At 36.3% G+C, this 25590-nt stretch overlaps 3 protein-coding genes across 3 annotated transcripts; 1 reads left to right on the forward strand and 2 right to left on the reverse strand.

The window, feature by feature from the left end:
* Nucleotides 1–98: 98 nt before the first annotated feature.
* Nucleotides 99–7960, forward strand: LOC125130375 (olfactory receptor 6C1-like). Its single transcript, XM_047785742.1, has 2 exons — nucleotides 99–167; nucleotides 6998–7960. Exons 1-2 carry the CDS (start codon nucleotides 99–101, stop codon nucleotides 7958–7960), a joined length of 1032 nt encoding a protein of 343 aa, XP_047641698.1.
* A 3289-nt stretch (nucleotides 7961–11249) lies between these two features.
* LOC125131724 (olfactory receptor 6C3-like) lies at nucleotides 11250–12220 on the reverse strand. The gene has a single exon (XM_047788494.1). It carries the CDS (start codon nucleotides 12186–12188, stop codon nucleotides 11250–11252), a length of 939 nt encoding a protein of 312 aa, XP_047644450.1. The 5' UTR covers nucleotides 12189–12220.
* Nucleotides 12221–19874: 7654 nt separating this feature from the next.
* On the reverse strand, nucleotides 19875–20829 carry LOC125131725 (olfactory receptor 6C1-like). The gene has a single exon (XM_047788496.1). It carries the CDS (start codon nucleotides 20813–20815, stop codon nucleotides 19877–19879), a length of 939 nt encoding a protein of 312 aa, XP_047644452.1. The 5' UTR covers nucleotides 20816–20829; the 3' UTR covers nucleotides 19875–19876.
* Nucleotides 20830–25590: the final 4761 nt, after the last annotated feature.

The raw sequence follows: 25590 nt of genomic DNA on the forward strand, positions 1-25590 counted from the left end.
ACTGAGCACTGAGCGCTACATTCCATCTCACACTTATTTTAATTGTTCTCTAATTTTTGAATAATTTAGTTGACAGTTAATAGCTTAAAGATCCACTTATGGAGACATTTTACTCTATAAGAGTAGAAAATGTAATATTTCCACTTAAAATCCCAGTATTTTACTCGGTAAGATTAAAAAAAAAAAAAATCTTCAGAGACATCCGCATGAGGAAAATTCAGGAAACCTCTTCTAAAACTTTTGCACATTTGGTTATTTTCACATAAACATAAGGCAAAATACTCCATATGTTGCTGGCCTACTTCTCATGTCCTTTTTCTCTGTGGACATTGTTCCTCAAGTTTCCTGTTTTGGTATTGGTACTAATGTTGATAACATGTTTGTAATCCTTAGCGTGTTTTCCTTCTCGCCCTCTTTGGCACACTGAGTCGCTGGAGTATCTCCCATGAGCCTTGGGCATATACGGTAGATAAAATAACACATGGCTTATCCAGGTTACAATCCATATAGAAATTATATCCAGAAAGGCCTACAGTAACTCCATATCTTGCTTCTCTTCAGTATTTTTGCTCTCTTGACTACAATAGAAAATGTATCAAAAAATCAGAGCTATGGAAATAAAATAATTGGAAAATGTATGAAAAAATCATAGCTATGGAAATAAGAGAGAGCGATTTTTAGAAAAGCTGGATTTCTTAACCTAAAACTGAAATAGTTGCATTTTTTCCATAATTTTACCAGCTGATGTGATACCTCTGTATAACAAATAGAGGTAAGACTGTAATGTTAAAGCCAATGAAAACTTTTCCTTTTTTTTAGCTCTGATTCATTATTTATTAGTGCAACTTTTCATCACATTGAGTGGAATAATTTGGGGATGCCATTTCTTTCTGTAGATACCAAAGAAATGAAAAATGAGCATGGTTGCATTTCCTGTTTGGTGTACTAATTTATTTCTTTACTAATTTTTGGAAAAATTGCTCTCTGAATTTGGTCCCACTCATTGAATATAGGTTTAATAAATAGCATATGCATCAGTTTCAGGCAGAAAGAGTTTAGAATTCCAGTCTTATCATTACCTAGATGTATGAACTTATTTATATTATTTAAACTCGCAATGTCAGTTTCTCCACAATCAACATAGTGTTATTGTAATGAGTCGATGACAAAGCTTTAACATTATCTCTCAAATGAGTTTCCTCAGAAATGTTATTATTACTTTACAGTGGGACTATCTTTTTCAACTGTGATAACTGATTTTGTTTTTAGAAATAATAAAGATGACAGTATTTACGGTGTGAGTGTATGAGACAAAAATTTATATAACTGGATTTTACTTTTAATTATCCCTTGTAATAATTCCATGAACTATTATTATTTTCCTAGTAAAAAAAAATAAATCTAAAACTCAGAAAGAGTTGTATTTTTTATACATTTCTCCTGAAATGGAAAAACTAGGGGTTGCTCCAATAATCCCACACATTATAAATTAAAATTAAGTTCTGCATTCCTGAATATAATCAAAGCCATTTATGATAAACCCACAGCAAATATCATACTCAATGGGGAAAAACTGAAAGCCTTCTCACTCAAATCTGGAACAAGACAGGGATGCCCACTCTCACCACTGCTCTTCAACATCGCACTGGAAGTCCTAGCCACAGCAATTAGACAAACAAAAGAAATAAAAGGCATCCATATAGGAAGAGAAGACATCAAACTGTAACTGTATGCAGATGACATGATACTATACATAGAAAACCCTAAGGACTCAACCCCAAAACTCCTTGAACTGATTCATAAATGCAGCAAAGTAACAGGATATAAGATGAACATTCAGAAGTCACTCGCATTTCTGTATACCAGCAATGAAGTATTAGAAAAGGAATACAAAAATACGATGCCTTTTAAAATTGCACCTCACAAAACCAAATACCTCGGAATACACCTGACCAAGGAGGTAAAGGACCTATATGCTGAGAACTATAAAACTTTCATCAAAGAAATCAAAGAAGATGTAAAGAAATGGAAAGATATTCCATGTTCCTGGATTGGGAAAATCAATATTGTAAAAATGGCCATACTACCCAAAGCAATCTACAGACTCAGTGCAATCCCTATCAAATTACCCATGACATTTTGCACAGAACTAGAACAAACAATCCAAACATTTTATGGAACCACAAAAGACCCAGAATCGCCAAAGCAATCCTGAGAAACAAAAACCAAGCAGGAGGCATAAATCTCCCAGACTTCAAGAAATACTACAAAGCCGCAGTCATCAGAAGAGTGTGGTACTGGTATCAAAACAGATAGACAGACCAATGGAACAGAAGAGAGAACCCAGAAATAAACCCTGACACCTATGTTCAATTAATCTTCGACAAGGGAGGAAAGAACAGAAAATGGGAAAATGACAGTCTATTCAGCAAGCATTGCTGGGAAACCTGGACAGCTGCATGCAAAGCAAAGAAACTAGAACACACCCTCACACCATGCACCAAAATAAACTCAAAATGGCTGAAAGACTTAAATATACGACAAGACACCATCAAACTCCTGGAAGAGAACATAGGCAAAACACTCTCTGACATCAACATCATGAATATTTTCTCAGGTCAGTCTCTCAAAGCAATCGAAATTAGAGCAAAAATAAACCCATGGGACCTCATCAAACTGACAAGCTTTTGCACAGCAAAGGAAACCCAAAAGAAAACAAAAAGACAACTTTCAGAATGGGAGAAAATAGTTTCAAATGATGCAACCGACAAGGGCTTCATCTCTAGAATATATAAACAACTTACACAATCCAACAGCAAAAAAGCCAATCAATCAATGGAAAAATGGGCAAAAGACCTGAATAGACATTTCTCCAAAGAAGATATACAGATGGCCAACAAACACATGAAAAAATGCTCAACATCGCTGATTATAAGAGAAATGCAAATCAAAACTACCATGAGATACCACCTCACACCAGTCAGAATGGCCATCATTAATAAGTCCACAAATAACAAGTGCTGGAGGGGCTGTGGAGAAAAGGGAACCCTCCTGCACTGTTGGTGGGAATGTCAACTGGTACAGCCACTATGGGGAAGAGTTTGGAGATACCTTAGAAATCTATACATAGCACTTCCATATGACCCCGCAATCCCACTCTTGGGCATCTATCCGGACAAAACTCTACTTAAAAGAGACACATGCACCCGCATGTTCATTGCAGCACTATTCACAATAGCCAGGACATGGAAACAACCCAAATGTCCATCGACAGATGATTGGATTCGGAAGAAGTGGTATATATACACAATGGAATACTACTCAGCCATAAAAAAGAATGACATAATGCCATTTGCAGCAACATGGATGGAGCTAGAGACTCTCATCCTGAGTGAAATGAGACAGAAAGACAAAGACAAATACCATATGATATCACTTATATCTGGAATCTAATATCCAGCACAAATGAACATCTCCTTAGAAAAGAAAATCATGGACTTGGAGAAGAGACTTGTGGCTGCCTGATGGGAGGGGGAGGGAGTGGGAGGGATCGGGAGCTTGGGCTTAGCAGACACAACTTAGAATAGATATGCAAGGAGATCCTGCTGAATAGCATTGAGAACTTTGTCTAGATACTCATGTTGCAACAGAAGAAAGGCTGGGGGAAAAATGTAATTGTAATGTATACATGTAAGGATAACCTGACCCCCTTGCTGTACAGTGGGAAAATAAAAAAAAAAAAAATTAAGTTCTGCTGCTATACAATTTATAAGAATTTCTTTTCCTTTTTAAGTTAAAAATTACCTTCAAATACAGATGCTAGTTAACAAATTGAGATAATCAGGAGAGAAAGAGAACATCTCTATAAAAACCCACAGATTTTGCAAGTGATTTAGGGGATTACAGGTTTTCCTTCATTATTCTTCTTCATACTGCTTTGACTGACTGGTTTGACCTGACTCCCCTTTTCCATTAGCAAAAAAGAAAGGTCATTTTTTTTTTCAGAGGACTCAGAGAAATAACTGTAGGACTAATTGTAGGACTATTTAAAGGCAGCCTTAGAGTAATAATCTGAAAGTAATCTAAATTGATTCTTCTTATGAATTTTTGTCATGTAGTCATGATGAAGTTCTTACATGGTATTGAGAGTCAGCAAACACAGATGGAGCAGAATGAATCATTCCAGAAACAAACAGGTGGCTATAAAATTAAAATTTACTCAAGATAGTCAAATTCAACCAATATTCTGTTCTCTTCTGTGACAAATTCACCTGGCATATAAACCTAACACCAGAAAAAAGATTGTCAAGTCAGAGAGAAAGATAGAGAATTGGAAAACTACCCAGTAATGTTGAGGGTACTAATTGCCTTGAGGACGTATGTGTTCACAAAGATACTTATGACTTCTTAGGGGTCTTAATATAAGAAAGGAGAGTTCGGTACACATAGAGAATGTGGGAAGATAATTTAGGTTTCCAATTATATCATGGAATTTAGGGAGCCTCCCACCCAACTTCTCATAATTTAAATAAAATTAGGAAAAACAATCTCTTAATCTTTAGTAATCATTTAAATAATGTTGTTTCTTTAAATTGGACAATTCACGGGTACCATTGTTCTTTTCTCTAAGAGGACATCCTTACAACTGACTATGGACATTCTTGCAATTTACTATGAAAATGTCCTGAAAATCATTTCCAGTTGTTTTATTTTACACAATGGCAAGCATTTGTTTATTGAGTAGGCTAAGTCTCCCTTTCAGTGAGCTACAAGCCTGATCCAACAATGAGATATCCAAGACATTCAAATTCTTTAAGAAGAAAGATACAGGAAGGAATATAAAGCTTGGGATCAGAAGTTCCACAGACGAGGAAAACAATGTGGATGGGTAGGTAGGAAGGAAAATCTGAAATGATGCCTTAGAGACTTGGCTGTATTCTTCATTACTTCACCCAGACATCCCAGGAGTGGTTGACAGATCACATCCCAGAAATGATTACAGAACAGAGTCAACCACAGCTGTTGCTCACAGAGGATTGTCATTTGAGAACAATGACTTATGCTTGTAAATGTCCATCACATCCTTGAATTGCCATACATTTGTTTATAGGATGTGTAATTGTGACATCTGTTTTCCTTGTCAGTGCTTTTAAGACTTTTTCTCTAGCCCCTGAAGAATATCAAAATAAAAAAAATGTTCATTTTTTTGTGAATCTCACATGCTTTCCCATTAGCATTGTCCACCATATATCTTAGCTAGAATTTTCCTTAAGTTGACAGGAGAAACACTTTTTTGCTATACAGTGAGGTGAGTGAAAAGAAGGCTCAGTATTTTAAGGGGAAAAAAAATTGAAAAATTTCACAATAGTTTCATCAAATCTATATCTTGAAATTAAATATTCATTCTATTGCAAAAACTTCTATCACTGGAATGTAACTACAGGTGTTAGTGAAAATTCACAGAATGACTGATATTAAAATGAACTGGTTCAGTTAATTGAAGGAACTCATGGCTAACTTTTAAAATAAATGCATTATTACTATTATTACTGTTATTTGGGAAGAAAAATAAAAGGTTTTCATTGCTATTACATGGATTACTCCAATACACTGACAAAATAGAGCTCCTATTAAGTGAATGCTGATGTAGATAAAATGAAAAACATAAAAATGTTACATGGGGAGTTCTCTTGTGGTGCAGTGAGTTAAGGACTCAGCTGTTTTCACTGTGGAGGCTTGGGTTGCTGCTATGGTGAGGGTTCGGTCCCTGGTCTGGGAACTTCCACATGCTGTGGGTGTGGCCAAAATAAATGACATGAGATAGAAAGCCTCTGTGTGTGTGTGTGTGTGTGTGTGTGTGTGTGTGTGTGTTGCGTGAACAAAGAAAAGGAGGGAGAGGTGGGGAGAGAGAAAATACTAATAACATTTAGAGGGCAGACATTTTCAAGAAACATATGGTCTCTGAAGGATAATGTCTGATTTTAGATATTCATGCAATTTGGTTTCCTTGGTGCATGACATAGATCCAAGCTACTAAATGTCCACTCTGCCTCCTCTCTACTCCGGCCTCTCCAATACCTGAAAACATTATGGTAATGAACCCATCACCTGTGGCTTCAGATGAGGAGTAGGAAGGTGGGAAGGTGAATGAGTCAGAGGGAAGCATCGAAATCTGTCGCATGGTTAGATTTCATTCCAACGGCTTTCATGTTGGACACATACCTATCTGAATGACCATTTTCCTGACATATTTGGCTTTTCTATTCTATAGTATCAAATTATAATACAAGAAATTAGATGATAGACTAGGATGATACGATTAAACTAGAGTTGCAGAAAATGAGTTTTCCAATGGAAAGGACTTCCTTTAGGGAAAGCATTTTAAAAGTCAAAGGAGGGAGAGTCCCCAATGTGGCTCAATGGAAATGATTATGACTAGCATCCGTGAGGACTCAGGTTCCACCCCTGGCTTTGCTTCTTGGGTTAAGGATCAGGCATTGCCCTGAGCTGTGGCGTAGGTCACAGACATGGCTCGGATCTGGCATTGCTGTCGCTGTGGTGTAGGCTAGCAACTACTGCTCTGATTCAATCCCTAGCCTCGGAACCTCCATATGCCTCGGGTGCAGCCCTAAAAAGACAAAACAAACAAACAAAAAGTCAACAGGAGGCATTTCTACTCCAATATTCCCGATGTTTTAAAAAAGCCTAGGTTAAAATCCTTGTTCTTCCCATTTACTGTGTGTCATTTGGATAAGATTTAAAAAAATCTTTTTAGCCTGATTCCCATCTGTTAAGATAGGGATCTTATAAAGAAAAACTTATGTAAAACACAAGAGCCTGGAAAAAAATTCCTTTAAATCACTTTATCTTCATTAGGTTGTTTTAAAATTTCTCAAGTTAAATTAGTATGGCATCATATGTTTATTGCAGGGATAAATTCCTATGCTATCCATGGATAATCCCCACTTTTTAAGTCCTTTTGTGTTTTCTCCTGAAGGTTACTCAAGAGAAGAAGAGCAAAAATGGAAACTACACAGTAATAACTGAGTTTATCCTCCTGGGACTGTCAGATGACCCACAGCTTCAGGTTGTGGTCTCTGTCTTTCTGCTCATCACCTACCTGCTCAGCGTCACTGGGAACCTGACCATCATCACCCTGACCCTGCTGGATCCCCACCTCCAGACCCCCATGTATTTCTTCCTCAGAAACTTCTCCTTACTAGAGGTGTCATTCACAACTGTCACTATACCCAAGTTCCTGAGCACCATTATTTCAGGAGATAAAACCATTTCCTTTAATGATTGCATGGCTCAGTTATTTTTTTTCATTCTTTTAGGAGTCGCTGAATTTTACCTTTTGGCCGCCATGTCCTATGACCGTTATGTCACCATCTGCAAACCTCTGCATTACTTGGCCATCATGAATCCTAGACTCTGCATATTGCTGGTCTTTCCTTCTTGGCTGGCTTCATTCTTAATCATATTCCCATTACTCATGCTGTTCATACAACTTGATTACTGTAAGTCCAATGCTGTGGACCATTTTACTTGTGATTATTTCCCCTTATTACACCTTTCCTGTTCAGACACCACATTCCTAGAGATGGTGGGTTTTTCCTGTGCTGTGTTTATTCTATTGTTCACGTTGGCATTAATAATTCTGTCCTACATATATATCATCAGAACGATTGTGAGAATTCCTTCTACTAGTCAGAGGACAAAGGCCTTTTCCATGTGTTCTTCCCACATGATTGTCATCTCCATCTCTTATGGTAGCTGCATTTTTATGTATATTAAACCCTCAGCAAAAGACAGGGTGTCTCTGAGCAAGGGAGTGGCCGTGCTAAACACCTCTGTAGCCCCCATGCTGAACCCCTTTATTTATAGCCTAAGGAATCAGCAGGTCAAGAGAGCCTTCATGGACTTGGCAAGGAAGGTTGCATTTTTCTCCAGGAAATGAAAACATAAAAGAGCTGTTTCATATTTTCAAGGCATAATGAAGAGCAGTTAAATGAAAATTTGGGCTTTCAAAATACTTTAATTTCCACATAGTCTCCTAGAGTTATTTTTCATTGCTTATACTTTTATTGCCAGCAGGTTACCAAGGATATTTGCATATACATTTTTTCCCCATTCTAATTCTAATTCTTCTCATATAAGTTATTTTTAATTTTTTTCCCATTCAAATTCCCTTCCTTCTCTCACACACGTTCCTTCTTTGGGCTGGTCTTTCCAGTCTGTAACTGTGAGACTGGCCTCATTTCCTTCTCTGAAACTTTTTTGAATGCCAATTTTTTCACAATAATTCTAAAAAAAATTAGAAAGACAGAAAGTGGCAGAGCAAGAGCACATAAGAGAGAACTGTGTTTTATGATTTCACCAGGAAACATTTTGTCTAGATATTCAAGAATTAGTAAATCGTGTTTAGCATTACTTTTGGTTTAATGCACAAAGATCATAAATGTAATCTGACCATCATATTACTGGTACTATCCACTCCATATTGTGGCCACTTAGTCACTATGTGAAAAACAGTATAACTAGAATAAAGTAAGTATATATTCTCAAGAAGTCAAGAAATATTTCTCATTACTGATTTTTAAATTTCTATGCCATATATCAATTCAAAAATCTGTTATTGGAGTTCCCTTGTGGCAAGTTAAGGATCTAGTGTTTTCACTACAGGCTTAGGTTGCTGCTGTGGTGCAGGTTCAGTCCCTGGCCCAGGAACTTCCACCTGCTGTGGGTGTGGCCCCCAAAAAATCTATTATGAATACATAGTTGCTTATGAAAAATGATTAAAGAGCTCCTCTCCTTTTTGGGAACTCCATAATTAACTTATATACCATAAAACTGTTCAAAAAACCTGAGGAAATAAATATTACTGGATACTAAATATGACTACATTTGCGGTGGTCAGTTGTATGTGTAAATAAATGCTTGATGTTAAGTTGGTCTTTTTGATCATCAATACTAAGGGCTTTTGTAACTTGCTCACAATTGTGGCTATTTTGAAATAATCACTTCACATACAATTTCTTTAATTTCCTGCTTAAACGACAAATCTTCTAAACAGGAATAAAGAAGTTAACAATGGCAAAGTCTTTATATAAAATACACATCTTTTCATTAGAAAAATCTTATGTTCATTCTATTTTAAATATTAGAGTAGGGCATCTTCTGGAAAATGAACTCATCAGTATTTAGATGACAATCACACAATATCATGCAATTCTGGCCATGAACTTTTTTTTTTCTGTTTTCCATGAAGTCAAAAATTAAAATAATAATTGTTTATACTCAAATTCATCCTACATTAAAATACTCAAACTCATCCTAAATTTTTAACCATTTTTGGTAAGACTGCAATCATAATTCATTGAGCCAAATTCCTCATGATATTCATGTACTATGTTCAGTTGAGAGACTCATATCCATGATTTGCTGAGAAACAAACAAAACAACGTACGAAACAACACTGAGATTTCCAGTTTGCAGGGAGGTCTTGGCATTACTATTTGCTTCCTTCAAACTGAAACTATAAATTCTAAGCTTAATTGGAACATTTGAATATATTGAAATTTAGACTTGATTGCTGACTGTGAGTTCTTTTTTTTTTTTTTTTTTGTCTTTTTGTTCTTGTTGTTGTTGTTGCTATTTCTTGGGCCGCTCCCGCGGCATATGGAGGTTCCCAGGCTAGGGGTCGAATCAGGGCTGCAGCCACTGGCCTACGCCAGAGCCACAGCAACGCGGGATCCAAGCCGCGTCTGCAACCTACACCACAGCTCACGGCAATGCCGGATCGTTAACCCACTGAGCAAGGGCAGGGAGCAAACCCGCAACCTCATGGTTCCTAGTCGGATTTGTTAACCACTGCGCCACGACGGGAACTCCTGACTGTGAGTTCTTAATCACTCAATAAATATATACTATACACTGCAGATAGGTATAGATAGGAGAATTAAAGGAACTGTAAAATTATTACAAAAGTTATGAGGAAGTTTATGCTGGTATTATCAGATGAGTCAGCTCTCAAAAACTCTATAGACAAACTCCTTAATAGGTATTGTACATGTTTGGAATATATATGAGCATTTTGATTATCAATATCAGAGGTTAACAAAAACTTTTCAATAAAGGGCAATATATTGATAGTTTACGCTTTACAGGCTGTAGCTTCCCTGATGCAACTACTCAGCTCTCCCTTTAGGGTGTAACTGCAGCTATAAACAACCTGTCAATGAATGGAATGAGGTGTGTTCTAATAAAACTTTTAATCAAAATAGGTTTTGAGCAAATTTGGGCCAGGAATCATAGTTTGCCTCCCCCCCATGTAAGACTTTTCCATAAACATTGACCTATATAGTATTTATTTAATATAAAATAATCTGACTGAAATGTGAAAATTTAATAATAGAGGTAAGATTCTTTTTAGAGTTTTATTGAAGTCTATTTGATTTACAACGTGGTGATTGATATAGTTGTAAGATTTTAAAATTTAACTCAAACCTTTATTTTATTTATTATGAACATAAGTGAGGGAAAGCTTATAAAATATATCCAGAGAAAGTATAAAGATTTCTGCAGAAGAATAACAACGCAGGTACCTCATAAAGTTGTTGGCAGGATCCAATGAGCCAATAAGGAGAAAAGAATTAAAATAGGTCTGGAATCTAGTAATTGCTGAATAAGATTTTATCTTCTATACTTCTCCCTGTTTTTCTCCTTCTCATTATCATCAGCTATATTATTAATAGCATAAAAAATAGAATGTATTGACTTTCTAATCTTTTTTAAATATTTAAGTAGATATTTATATTTTATTTCCAACCCTGTTGTGATTGTGGTAATTTGATTTCACAAAAATGCCATAGCGAATCAAAATTTCCTGAAAATATTCATTTCTATTACCAGGTAAGAAGGAAAACTTCAGAAATTCACATCTATCCTCACACCCTTTTCATCAAACTAAATAGCCTATGTCTCTTCAAAAACAAATCACTTCTCAAAATCATAACATTAACCTGTGTTTTATATGCCATCTGAATACATTTGAATAAAACAAATTATAGAAATTCTGAAGCAATATTCAACTTTATCCAAGGTACTGGGTTCAAAGTGGGGGAAATTTTAATATGGGAATGGACACAGGGAAAAATATATAGCTATTGTGAAAGCAAGAGTTTTGAGAAAGTATGAATAATAGAAGCATTGACAAGAACTTTATTCTTTTAATGCCACAAATATTTTCATTTATTTGAAAAAAACATAATCTTTTGGATGCTATCTTTAAAGGCTTGCTTCACTTGCTGGTTCCTCAGGGTATATATAAATGGATTCATCATGGGAGCAACAGAAGTGTTCAGAATAGCTACTCCTTTGGTCAAGGACGCCTTTTCTTTTGCTGAAGGGTTGGCATACATGAATATGCAGCTCCCATAAGAGATGGAAATGACAATCATGTGAGAGGAGCATGTAGAAAATGCCTTTTTTCTCTGACTGGCAGAAGGCAGTTTCAGGATTGTCTTCATGATGAACACGTAGGATAGAAGGATTAATGCCAGGGTGAAAAGCAGAATCACTATGGCAGAGTAGAAACCAATCACTTCCAGGAGCCATGTGTCAGAGCAGGATAGTTGCAGGAGGGGGAAATAGTCACAAGCAAAGTGATCAATGATATTGGAGCCGCAATAATCTAACCGGAGAAAAAGAATAACTGGCGGGAAGATATTTAAGAATCCTGCCAGCCAAGCGAAAAAGACAAGCAGTGTGCAGACTCTTTTGCTCATGATGGTTGTATAATGCAGGGGTTTGCAGATTGCGACATAGCGATCAAAGGACATGGCAGTTAGAAGATAAAATTCAGTGATTCCCATGAAGATGAAGAAAAACAACTGAGCTATACAATTACTGTATGAAATAGTTTTGTCCCTGGTGACAATTGTGCCCAAAAATCTAGGAATGCAGACAGTTGTGAAGGAAACTTCTAATACAGAGAAGTTCCTGAGGAAAAAATACATAGGGGTGTGTAGATGGGAGTCCACCAGGGTGAGAGTGATGATGGCCAAATTTCCCATGACACTTAATATATATGTGATAATTAAAAAGAGAAAAATCACAGTCTGAAGCTCTGGGTCATCTGAGAGGCCAAGAAGAATGAATTCTGTGGGTACTGTGTGGTTTTTCATTGCCAATCCTGTTTCCCCCTTGAGAACAGAAAATGTGCATTCCCCTTATAGAACATAAAACAGTTTACATAGGTTTGAGGAAAGTATATAACATTTTTAAAGTATCTATGATGATAATGCATGAAATTTAAAAACATATTTGATCCTCTCCAGTAACTAATTTCCTTTTGACCTTTCATTCGAGTATTGAATATTATCTCAAGTTCAATACTGATCTCTCTTCTTTGAAAATACATCATCACAGGCCATGGACAAAATAAAAATCTTGTGATCACATTTAAATAGAGCTATTTCTTCTATAGTTTCTTTAAAATTAAGCTTAAACTTATTCTTTACAATATTTAGCTTCTTTTGTAAAAAATATGAAAATATTTTAATTGATTCTTCTCCTTTCCTTCAGTATGACAAAAACCGTATGGACCTGTATGGATTGTAGATATTCTAAATACAGTTTGAAAGCTTAACAGAGGCTACATAGGCCTACCTCCACATTTTTATTTTGAGAAACTGGGACACACATAGTTTAAGAACCTTTCACAAGTTTAAACCGCTGGTCAACATAGCAATCACCTCACTTTAGAACATATGTGTTTATCCATGGGAATGTTTTGTTGACATTCTCTCCAAATTATGTTTTTAAGGGTTTAGTTGATGCTGTCACTTTCCCACATCCTTTTTTGTTTTCCTTTTTGGGATGAAAATGCCAGAAGAATAAGAAAAGGTAACTTCTGCTACTAAAATAAATAATTGCCCAGAAACAGTTTACTTCATACAATGTACAGTCATTTTTTTGTTGGTGGTGGTGGTGTTTTTTTCTTTTTTTTTTTAAACCATTGCTTTAGCAAATGAACAAGTGGAAGGTCAAAACATTTACCAGGAAACAGATACTCCTTTAAACAGGGGATGTCTTTTTTTATGTCTTATTTCTGTAACAGAGAACCATTTAACTGAGAAAAAAATTAATGAACAACTCAAGACATCGCTGTGCTGCTTCTTCAGAAGTTCATTAATAGTCTTCTTGGGAGTAAACAATCATTTGCTTTTTAATATCAAAAGATTCATAAATTCACAAACACCACAAACACGTGCAAATAATACTTTAAAATATTTGAATGAAATTGAATAATATATACTAAAACTGAATAAAAACAAACTTACTTACTTCCTGGTTCCTCTTGATGATTTAGTTCACACTGAATCATCTAATTTGTTTCCATGTTTATATAATTTCAGAGCTGGTAAATTGAGTTTGCAGCTTACTTGGTTTCTATTGTATTGTCAAAACAAGTATTGTGATTTAACTTTGTCATGGCTCTCAAGGATTATAATTCTCATTATACATTTGATCCACAATATCCTAGATTCCTGATAGTGCAAAATTGGGGGAACATTTTAATCATAATACGAGTCATAGTGGCTTTTTGCCTCTTACCCAAAAACTCAGCTACACCTATGTGGACCAATAAAGCATTCTGACATTTGCCCCTTTTCATATAATACAAAACACTATTTATTAAAACAATTTCTTTGTACTAATGCGAAGAGTTTAAATGAATTTTTTGTAAGTCTATGTTATATATCGATACAATTTTAGTAATATTATCCTATAAACACTGCTTCAAAAAATAGACAATAGGAATGTTCTCTGAGTATGTCACACACATGGAGCTGGACTTATTTTATCTGTGTCTTTCTTGTTGTCTCAGGTGAATTCATTAAGAGTGTGAATGAGGCATCATTAAAAGATACAGGTGAATCTTTTTCATACATATGGATAAGAAAGCATAAGAAAGCAAATTAATTGAGGTGAATGAGTCAAATTCATGTGATATTGAGTCTGTGGAAATTCAATTCAGATTTAACTCTTCTATGACTGTATAAGGAATCCACATTTTTTTCTCCCAGAAATTCTGGCTTTTACATCAGGAGAGTTACTGTGCTTATATCCTTTGAATGTTGACTTTATATCACAGAAATTGACAGACCCTACAAATCAGCCCCTCACCTCCACCCCTTGAGAGGCAGACATTTACCAGAATTGACTAATACTATTCATTTAGAACGCACATCTGCCATGTTGTGTGTACTCACTAGATATTTTTGCTTATTTTTCTTTGTACTATACCTTCTAATTTATGAGTCAAATTGCTGGTGATTTTTCACCTCTCATGTTATCTTTTGATACCAAGGACAACACAGAAGTCCAAAAACGAGTTAGAAATGTTAACCTCAATACTTTATAAGACTGCTTTCATTCACATTCCTAATAAAAAAATAGAAGTTGGACTTAAATTTTAAAATCTTATATTTGTTGTTGAATTTTCAAATTTTAGTGAAATTACCTTATATTAAATGAGAAAGAACATATGGTCAATGTTTATGGGAAAGTCTAGGATGGGGGTCTGGGGGGCAAACTGATCCATGGGCCAAATTTGGCTCAGCACCTATTTTTATTAAAAGGTTTATTGGAAAACACTTAAGCCCCTTCATTTACACATTAGAGCTGCATTCACACTACAGAGGGGGAGTAGTAATTACATCAGACACTACGGTTTGCAAAGTCTATATTATTAATATATTGCCCTTTACAGAAAGTTGGTTGACCTCTGATACTGATAATCAAAATGCTCATGCCAAGTCCAAACATTTATAATAACCACTAAGGAGGCTGTATATAGGGTTATTCAGAGAGGCGAATCGTATGATAATATCAAATTAAATTCCTGCATATCTTTTGTGATAATTTTACAATTCTTTTCATTCCCAGGTTTACACCCATCTGCACTTTCTGGTCTATTTTACTGAGTGATTAAGAACCCACAATTATCTATCAAGGCTAAATGACACTATTTTCAAATGTTTCCAGTTAAGCTTAGAAATTATAGTTTCAGCATAAAGGAAGTAATTTCATGACATTCCTGCAAACTGGAAATCTCTTCAGTATTTTATTATAAGTTCTCATCTTTGCTTTTCAGCAGATTCTAAATGAGTCTCTCAATTAAGTATAGTACATGAATATTAGGAAGAATTTGGCTCAACTAATCACAATTATAGCCTTTCTTTTTAAGAAAATTGGTTTTAAAAATTTAGTATATTTTTGAGTGATCTTGTGTGTGTGTGCGTGTGTGTGCACGCGCACGCTTATTAGGGTTGCACCCGCAGCATTTGGAGGTTTCTAGGCTAGGGATTGAATAGGAGCTACAGCTGCAGGACACAACCACGGCCATACCATGTCAGATCCAAGCCATGTGCAACCTACACCACAGTGCAATGGCAATGCCATATCCTTAACCCACTGAGCAAGGCCAAGAATAGAACCCTCAACCTCATGGTTCCTGGTCAGATTCATTTCTGCTGTGCCACAACAGGAACTCCTATAATCTTCATTATTATTTCAGTTTTTGACTTCATGGAAAACAGAAAAATAACACTTCAGGGCCAGAACTACATGATCTTCCATGATCATTATATAAATTAAAATAATAAGCACATTTTCCAATACAATGCCATACTATATGCTTAAAATAGAGTGAACAAACAAAGTCCAGGACCAGATGGCTTCACAGGCAAATTCTACCAAACATTTAGAGAAGAGCTAACACCTATCCTTCTAAAACTATTTCAAAAAATTGCAGAGGAAGGGATACTTTCAAACTCATTCTATGAGGCCACCATCACCCTGATACCAAAACCAGACAAAGATACCACAAAAAAAGAAATTAAAGGCCAATTTCACTGATGAACATTGATGCAAAAATCCTCAACAAATACTAGCAAACCGTATCCAACAATACACTAAAATGATTGTACATCATGATCAAGTGGGATTTATCCCAGGGATGCAAGGGTTCTTCAATATCTACAAATCCATCAGTCTGATACACCATATTAACAAACTGAAGAATAAAAGCCATATGATCCTCTCAATAGATGCAGAAAAAGCCTTTGACAAAATCCAACACCCATTTCTGATAAAAACCTTTCAGAAAGTGGACATAGTAGGAACCTACCTCAACATGATAAAGGCCATATGTGACAAACCCACAGCAAACATCATTCTCAATGGTGAAAAGCTGAAAGAATTCCCGCTGAGACCAGGAACAAGATAAGGATGTCCATTCTCGCCACTACTCTTCAACATAGTTTTGGAAGTCCTAGCCATGGCAGTCAGAGAAGTAAAAGAAATAAAAGGAATCCAAATTGGAAAGGAAGAAGTAAAACTACCCCTATTTGCAGATGACATGATACTATACCTAGAGAACCCTAAAGACTCTACCCGAAAACTGTTAGAGCTCATCCACGAATTTGGCGAAGTCGCAGGATACAAAATTAACACAGAGAAATCGATGGTATTTCTATACACTAACAATGAAAGAGCAGCAAAAGAAATTAGGGAAGCAATCCCGTTTACCATCACATCCAAAAGAATAAAATACCTAGGAGTAAACCTACCTAAAGAGACAAAAGACCTGTACTCTGAAAACTATAAGCCACTGATGAAAGAAATCAAAGATGACACAAATAGATGGAAAGACATACCACGCTCGTGGATTGGTAGACTTAATATTATCCAAATGACTATACTACCTAAGGCAATCTACAGATTCAATGCAATCCCTATCAAATTACCAAGGACATTTTTCACAGAACTTGAACAAAATATTTTCAAGTTTGTGTAGAAGCACACAAGACCCAGAGTAGCCAAAGACATCCTGAAAAAGAAAAATGGAGCTGGAGGAATCAGCCTCCCGGACTTCAGACTATACTACAAAGCAACAATCATCATAACCGCATGGAAGACAAAAATAGATACCAGTGGAACAGGATAGAAAGCCCAGAATTCAACCCATGCACCTACAGCCAACTCATCTATGGCAAAGGAGCCAAGGATATACAAAGGAGAAAGGACAGCTTGTTCAATAAGTGGTGCTGGGAAAACTGGACAGCCACGTGGAAAAGAATGAAATTACAACACTCCCTAACACCAGACACAAAAAATAAACTCCCAATGGATTCAAGACCTAGATGTAACACCAGACACTATGAAACTCTTAGAGGAAAACATGGGCCAAACACTCTCTGACATAAACAACAGCAACATCTTCTCAGATCCACCTCTTAGAGTATTGACAGTAAAAACAAAAATAAACAAATGGGACTTAATCAAACTTCAAAGTTTCTGCACAGCAAAGGAAACCCTAAACAACACAAAAAGACAACCCACACAACGCGAGAAAATCTTTGCAAGTGACTCCACTGACAAGGGATTCATCTCCAAAGTTTATAAACACCTTCTGCAGCTCCATACCAAAAAACAAACAACCCCATCAAAAAATGGGCAGAAGATCTAAACAGACAGTTCATCAAAGAAGATATACAGATGGCCAAAATACACATGAAAAGATGTTCAACATCACTCATTATTAGAGAAATGCAAACCAAAACCACCATGAGGTACCACCTTACACCAGCCAGAATGGCCATCATCCAAAAGTCCACAAACAAGAGGTGCTGGAGAGGGTCTAGAGAAAAAGGAACCCTAGTACACTGTTGGTGGGATTGTAAATTGGTGCAACCACTGTGGAAAGCAGTATGGAGATTCCTCAGAAAACGAAACATAGAACTACCATTTGATCCAGCAATCCCACTCCTGGGCATCTATCCAGAGAAAACCACGACTCACAAAGACACACGTACTCTGATGTTCACCGCAGCACTCTTTTCAATAGCCAAAACATGGAAACAACCTAAATATCCATCTACAGAGGAATGGATCAAGAAAATGGGTACATATACACAATGGAATATTACTCAGCCATTAAAAAGAACGAAATACCAGCATGTTTACCAAAATGGATGGACCTAGAAATTATCATGCAAGTGAAGTCAGCCATACAATGAGACACCAACATCAAATGCTATCACTGATATGTGGAATCTGAAAAAAGGACAGACGGAACTTCTTTGCAGAGCAGATGCTGACTCACAGACATTGAAAAACTTATGGTCTCTGCAGGAGACAGTTTGGGGGGTGGGGGGATGTACTTGGGTTATGGGATGGAAATCCTGTGAAATTGGATTGTTATCATCATTATACAACTACAGATGTGATAAATTCATCTGAGTAATTTTAAAAAATGGAGTAAACATAAGATTTTGCTAACAAAAGAATCTCAATCATACATTCAGTAAAACTTTGCCATTGTTAGCTTCTTTATTCCTATTAGTTAGGCTTGCCTTTTAGGTAAGTGAGTAAATGAATTGTATGTGTAAACAATTATCTCAAAATAGCTGTAAGTATGAGAAAGTTATAAAAACCCTTAGCCTTTTTTTTTTTCTTTCTTTCTTTTAGGGTTGCACTAATGGCATATGGAGGTTCCCAGGCTAGGGACTGAATCGGAGCTGTAGCCACTGGCCCACACCACAGCCACAGCAACATGGGAACTGAGCTGAGTCTGCAATCTACACCGCAGCTCATGGCAAAACCAGATCCTTAACGCACTGAGCGAGGCCAGGGATCCAACCCATGTCCGCATGGATATTAGTCAGGTACATTAACCACTGAGCCATGATGGGAACTCCTAAAAACCCTTAGCTATTGATTATCAAAAGGGCCAACTTAACATGAAGCATTTAAAATACAACTGAATTCACAGAAAGTATAGTCATATTTGGTATCCAATATATTTATTTCTTCAGGGTTTTTAAAGAATTGTTACCATATATGTTAATTATGGAATTCCAAAGAAAGGGACAGGGTGCTACTTCACAGTTTTCCCTAAGCAAATATGTATTCATAATGTATTTTTGAATTGATAAATTATATGGCACAGAATATTTTAAAATGCGTAATGAAAAAGTCTGATTTCTCAAGAAAATACACTTACATTATCTTTTAGTTGTATTGATTTTCACATAGTAACTAAGTGACCACACTATGGAGAGGACAGTATCTGTAATATCCTAGTAAGACTGTCAGACAATGTTTACAGTCTTTGCGTAGTAAAGGTAAAGATAAACATAACCTAATATTTCTGAAATTTCTGGAAAGAATGTTTCCCATGAATTCATAAAACACAGTTCTCTCTTGTGTACTCCTTTCTATAATTCCTATCTTTCTATAATTTTCTAAGAATTTTTGTGGAAAAAAATATGAAAATAAAAAATATTTTAGAGCTCCCATTGTGGCACAGTGTATTAAGAATCCCGCTGCAGTGGCTCAGGTTGCTGTGAGGTGCAGGTTTGATCCCTGGCCTAGTGCAGTGGGTTAAAGGATCCAGTGGTGCTACAGCTGTGGCTCAAATTTAATCCCTTGCCCAGGAATTTCTATGTGCCCTGGGTGCTGCCATTAAAAAAAAAAAAAATTCAAAGAAGGAAATGAGGCCAGTCTCATAGTTACAGACTAGAAAGACCAGCACAAAGGAAGGAAAGTGCATGAGAGAAGGAAGAGAATTTGAATGGAGAAAAAAAATGAAAAATAACTTATATGAGAAGAATTAGAATTTAAAAGGAAAAAAGAAAAAAAAGATATATGCAAATATCCTTGGGAACCTGCTGGCAATAAAAGTATAAGCAATGAAAAATAACTCTAGGAGACTATGTGGAAATTAAAGTATTTTGAAAGCCCAAATTTTCATTTAACTGCTCTTCATTATGCCTCGAAAATATGAAACAGCTCTTTTATGTTTTCATTTCCCAGAGAAAAATGCAACCTTCCTTGCCAAGTCCATGAAGGCTCTCTTGACCTGCTGATTCCTTAGGCTGTAAATAAAAGGGTTCAGCATGGGGGCTACGGAGGTGTTTAGCACGGCCACTCCCTTGCTCAGAGACACCCTGTCTTTTGCTGAGGGATTAATATACATAAAAATGCAGCTGCCATAAGAGATGGAGATGACAATCATGTGGGAAGAACACGTGGAAAAGGCCTTTGTCCTCTGACTAGTAGAAGGAATTCTCACAATCGTTCTGATGATATATATGTAGGACAGAATTATTAATGCCAATGTGAACATCAGAGTAAACACAGCATAAGAAAACCCCATTATTTCTAGGAATTTTGGATCTGAACAAGAAAGTTGCAAGAGGGGAAAATAATCACAGGTAAAATGGTCAATAATATTAGACTTGCAGTAATCAAGGTTTAAGAGCAACATGAGTGATGGGAATATGATTAAGAATGAAACGAGCCATGAAGAGAAGACAAGGAGCACACAGACTCTTTGATTCATGATGGCCAAGTAATGCAGAGGTTTGCAGATGGCGACATAACGGTCATAGGACATGGCGGCCAAAAGGTAAAATTCAGCGACTCCTAAAAGAATGAAAAAAAATAACTGAGCCATGCAATCATTAAAGGAAATGGTTTTATCTCCTGAAATAATGGTGCTCAGGAACTTGGGTATAGTGACAGTTGTGAATGACACCTCTAGTAAGGAGAAGTTTCTGAGGAAGAAATACATGGGGGTCTGGAGGTGGGGATCCAGCAGGGTCAGGGTGATGATGGTCAGGTTCCCAGTGACGCTGAGCAGGTAGGTGATGAGCAGAAAGACAGAGACCACAACCTGAAGCTGTGGGTCATCTGACAGTCCCAGGAGGAGAAACTCTGTTACTACCGTGTAGTTTCTCATTTTTGCTCTTCTCTTGTATGACCTATTATAGGAGACATAAAGAGAAGATAAAGAAAAGGAGGTTGTCCGTGGATAACACTGAGATTTGTCTTCAGAAGTAAACTTATTATGCCAAGCTAAGTTAAGAGATTTAGAAACAATTTAACAGAAATAGATAACTTGTTTTAAAGTAAGTTTTTACTGTATGTCAGGCTCTATGTTTCACATGTAATTTTTTTTTTTAATAAACCCACTATTTTACAGATTGGAACCAGCCTAAAAAGATTTTTAAGAAGCTTATCCAAATCACATACCCACAATGGGAAGAGCAGGGATTTTTACTGAGGCTTTCTAAGTATCTGAAATACTGACTAGAAATTCTGCTGTTGACTAATAAGCCTCCCGTAAGGATATCCTTCCCACTGGAAACGTCTTTGTCTTTTCTTCAACCCCAGTAAAGGCATCTCATTTCCTAGGTTCTTTCACCTAATTTTTTGTATTATTATTTGCAGGTATAACACAGAAAAGCCAAATATGCCAAGAGAACAGTCACTCACATGGGTATGCCTTTAATATGAAAGTCACTGGAGTTAAACTTTAACTATGTGACAGATTTTGAAGTATCTGCTTTGATTCACCTTCACCTTCCCAACCCAGTCCTTCTCACCTGAAGCCAGGGGCTCATTACCATGACACCATCAGGTGTTAGAGAGTCCAGAGTAGAGAGGAGGCAGAGTGCACACTGAGCAGACTGGATCTGTGTCATGGGCTAAGGAAACGAAATTGTATGGATATCTGAAACTAGACACTACTTTTCAGAGAACATATTTTCTTGAAAACGTCTACCATCTAAATGATATCAGTAATTCCACCACCCCTTTCTCTCCCTCTGTCTCTGTATATACACAGGCTTTCTATCTTCTTCATCTATTTATCTATTTCTTTCTTTCTTTATTTATTTATTGGCCACACCCATGGCATATGGAAGTTCCCAGTCCAAGGACTGAAACTACACCATAGCAGGAGCCCAAGCAGCCGCAGTGAAACACTGGATCCTTAACCCTCTGCACTGCAAGACTACTCCCTATATACCTTTATATTTTCCCATTTATATACAACAGCATTCACTTAACAGAGGCTCTATTTTGTCAGTGTATTGGAGTAGGCCATGAAATAATAATGGAAGCCTTTTATTTTATCTTAGTAAAGCAGTAAGGATGATACCATTAAAGGCAAAAGGTAGGAAGAGTGCCCTCTGTATATGAACCAGTTCATTTTACTGTCACTCATTCTGTGAATTCTTATTAACAAGTACAGCTTACATCACAGTGTCAGGAGAGAAGTATTTTTGTGATAAAATATTTAATTTCAAGATATAGATTTGATGATTTGTAGTGTGCAATGCATCATAATACTCTGAAATTTCTCGTGTTTTTTTCCTCCCCTTAAAATCCTGAGCCCTTCTTTTCACTCACTTCACTTTATAGCAAAAAGTGTTCCTCCTGTCAACTTAAGGAAAATTCTAGCTAAGACATATGGTGGACAATGCTAATGGGAAAGCATGTGAGATTCACAAAAAAATGAACATTTTCTTTCTTTTGCTATTCCTCAGGGACGAGAGAAGTCTTAAGAACACTTACAAGAAAAACAGACATCACAATTACATACCCCGTAAACAAATTTATGGAAATTCAAGTATATAATGGACATTTATAAACATGAAAGTCATTGTTCGCAAATGAAAATCCTCTGTGACCAACAGCTGTGGTTGACTCTGTTCTGTAATCATTTCTGGGATGTCATCTGTCAACCACTCCTGGGGTGTCTGGGTGAAGTAATGAAGAACACAGCCAAGTCTCTAAGGCATCATTTCAGATTTTCCTTCCTACCTACCCATCCACATTGTTTTCCTCGTCTGTGGAACTTCTGATCCCAAGCTCTATATTCCTTCCTGTACCTTTCCTTTTAAAGAATTTGAATGTCTTGGATATCTCATTGTTGGATCAGGCTTGCAGCTCACTGAAAGGGAGACTTCACCTACCCAATAAGCAAATGCTTGCCATTGTGTAAAATAAAACAACTGGAAATGATTTTCAGGACATTTCCTCCATTCCACAGTCAATTGTAAGGATGTCCTCTTAGAGAAAAGAACAATGGTGTCCCCCACATTGTCTAATTTAAAGAAACAACATTATTTAAATGATTACTAAAGATTAAGAGATTGTTTTTCCTAATTTTATTTAAATTATGAGAAGTGGGAGGCTCCCTAAATTCCATGATATAATTGGAAACTTAAATTATCTTCCCACATTCTCTATGTGTACTGAACTCCCTTTTCTTATATTAAGACCCTAAGAACTGGAGTTCCCGTTGTGGCGCAGTGGTTAACGAATCCGACTAGGAACCATGAGGTTGCGGGTTCGGTCCCTGCCCTTGCTCAGTGGGTTAACGATCCGGCGTGGTGTAGGTTGCAGACGCGGCTTGGATCCCGCGTTGCTGTGGCTCTGGCGTAGGCTGGCAGCTACAGCTCCGATTAGACCCCTAGCCTGGGAACCTCCATATGCTGCGGGAGCGGCCCAAGAAATAGCAACAACAACAACAACCACCACCTCAACAACAAAGACAAAAGACAAAAAAAAAAAAAAAGACCCTAAGAAGTCATAAGAAATGCTGTGAACATGTATAGCCTCAAGGCAATTTGCACCCTCAATATTAGCTCATGGTTTTCCGAGTCTCTGTCTTTCTCTCTGACATGACGTTCTTTTGCTTGGTGTTAGGTTTTTATGCTGGGTTAATTTGTCACAGAAGAGAACAGATTATTGGTTTACTTCAGGTTATTTGCAGATTATTATCTTAAGACTGCCTCTTCAAGACACATTACAAGCAGCCAGAAGAAGTCCTAGGAGCAGAAGTCTCCATTTATGCAACAAGTATAAAAAGTACAGAGGGTTCTCTTTAAAATCTGAGAAACATGCATTTTTATTAAAAAATCGTCCCCCCCCAAAAAAAGACTGCCTCAAATTACAATTAATTCTCCTACAATTAGTTCAGAATTCTATTTCTCTGAGTCCTCTGAAAAAAAAAAAAATGGCCTTGCTTTTTCCTCATGGAAAAGAGGAGTCAGATCAAATCAGTCACATCAAAGCAGTCTGCATAGGAGTAATGAAGGAAAACCTGAAATCTTCTAAATCATTTGCAAAATCTGTGGGTTTTCATAGAGAAGTTCTATTTCCTGATTGTCTCAGTTTAACTAATATCTACATTTGAAGATAATTTTCAACTTAAAAAGAAGAAATTCTTATAAAAATACAGCATCAGGATTTAATTTTAACTTATAATGTGTGGGGTTGTTGGAGAAACCGCTAGGCTTTCCATTACAACAGGAATGGATTAAAAATACAACTCTGAGTTTTAGGGGTTTTTTTTTTGTTTGTTTGTTTGTTTGTTTTTTGCACTGTGAAAATAAGAATAATTAGTTCATGGAATTATTGTGAAGGCTAATTTAAATTAAAAGTAAAATTATGTTGTTTAAAAATTTTATAGCATGTACTCCCACCTGCTATCTTTATTATTCCTAAAAATAAAATCAAGTATCATAATTGAGAAAAATAGTCCCATGATGAAACAATAATAACTATTTTTGAGGAAACTCATTTGAGAGAGCAATGCTCAAGCTTTGTCATTCACTCATTACATTAACCCTATGTTGAGATGGAGAAATTGACATTGACAGTTTAATACAAATAAGATCATATAATTATTTAAAGATAAAACTAGAATTCTAGAGTTTCTCTGCCTGAAACTGAAGCATGTGCTACTTATCAAATCTATATTCAATGAGTAAGACCAAACTCAGAGTAATTTTATGAAAATCACTGAAGAAATGAGTTAGTATGAGAAATAGGAAATGTAACTATGCTCATTTTTAATAACCCTTGATATACAAAGAAAGAAACGGCAACCCCAAATTATTCCACTGAACCTGATGAAAAGTTGAACTAAGAATTAATACATCAGTGCTAAGAAAAGGAAAGTTTTCACTGGCTTCAACTTTACAATCTTACCTCTATTTGTCATACAAATGCATCATATCAGTTGGTTGAAATTACGAAAAAGAAATATCAGCAACTATTTCAGTTTTAGGTTAAGAAATCCAGCACTTTTAAAAATCAGTCTATCTTAACACATTTGGAATTATTTTATTTCTGTAGCTAAGACTTTTTGATGCATTTTCCTTTGTAGTTATGAGAGCAAAACTATTGAAGAGAAGCAAGATATGCAGTTACTTTGGGCCTTTCTGGACATGACTTCTGCATGGATTTTAACGTGCATAAGCCACATGTTGTCTCATCTACATTTATGCCCAGGGCTCATGGGAGATACTCCAGTGAGTCAAATGTGCCAACAGGGGCCATGAAGAAAATACACTACAGCTTATAAACATGTTACCAACATATGCACAAATATCGAAACAGAAAACTTGGGGGTAATGTACAAATAGACAAAAGGGTATGAGAGGTAGGCCAGCAGCATATGTGATATTTTGCACACTCTCTAAATGAGAAACTATCTATATGTGCAACGGCCTTAGAAGAGGTTTCTTGAATTTCCTGAATCAAAATTTCTCTGAAAAATAAACTTTTTCTCCCGTTGCTGATTAAAATACTGGGATAACTTGATCTTATGTGGCAATGCTACATTTGATAAGGGATGAGTTCTCCAAGAAGACATAAAAATTCTCAAAGACCATGCACCTAACAACAGATAAACTATGGGAGGCATAAACTAATCGAATT

This window comes from Phacochoerus africanus, chromosome 7 (assembly GCF_016906955.1).
Source record: "Phacochoerus africanus isolate WHEZ1 chromosome 7, ROS_Pafr_v1, whole genome shotgun sequence".
Taxonomy (NCBI): Eukaryota; Metazoa; Chordata; class Mammalia; order Artiodactyla; family Suidae; genus Phacochoerus; species Phacochoerus africanus.

Coding starts and splice junctions, on each gene's coding strand:
- LOC125130375 (XM_047785742.1), top strand. CDS start 99: ATGGAGACATTTTACTCTATAAGAGTAGAAAATGTAATATTTCCACTT. Junction 168..6,997: donor AAATCCCAGTATTTTACTCG/GTAAGATTAAAA, acceptor TTTCTCCTGAAG/GTTACTCAAGAGAAGAAGAG.
- LOC125131724 (XM_047788494.1), bottom strand. CDS start 12,188: ATGAAAAACCACACAGTACCCACAGAATTCATTCTTCTTGGCCTCTCA.
- LOC125131725 (XM_047788496.1), bottom strand. CDS start 20,815: ATGAGAAACTACACGGTAGTAACAGAGTTTCTCCTCCTGGGACTGTCA.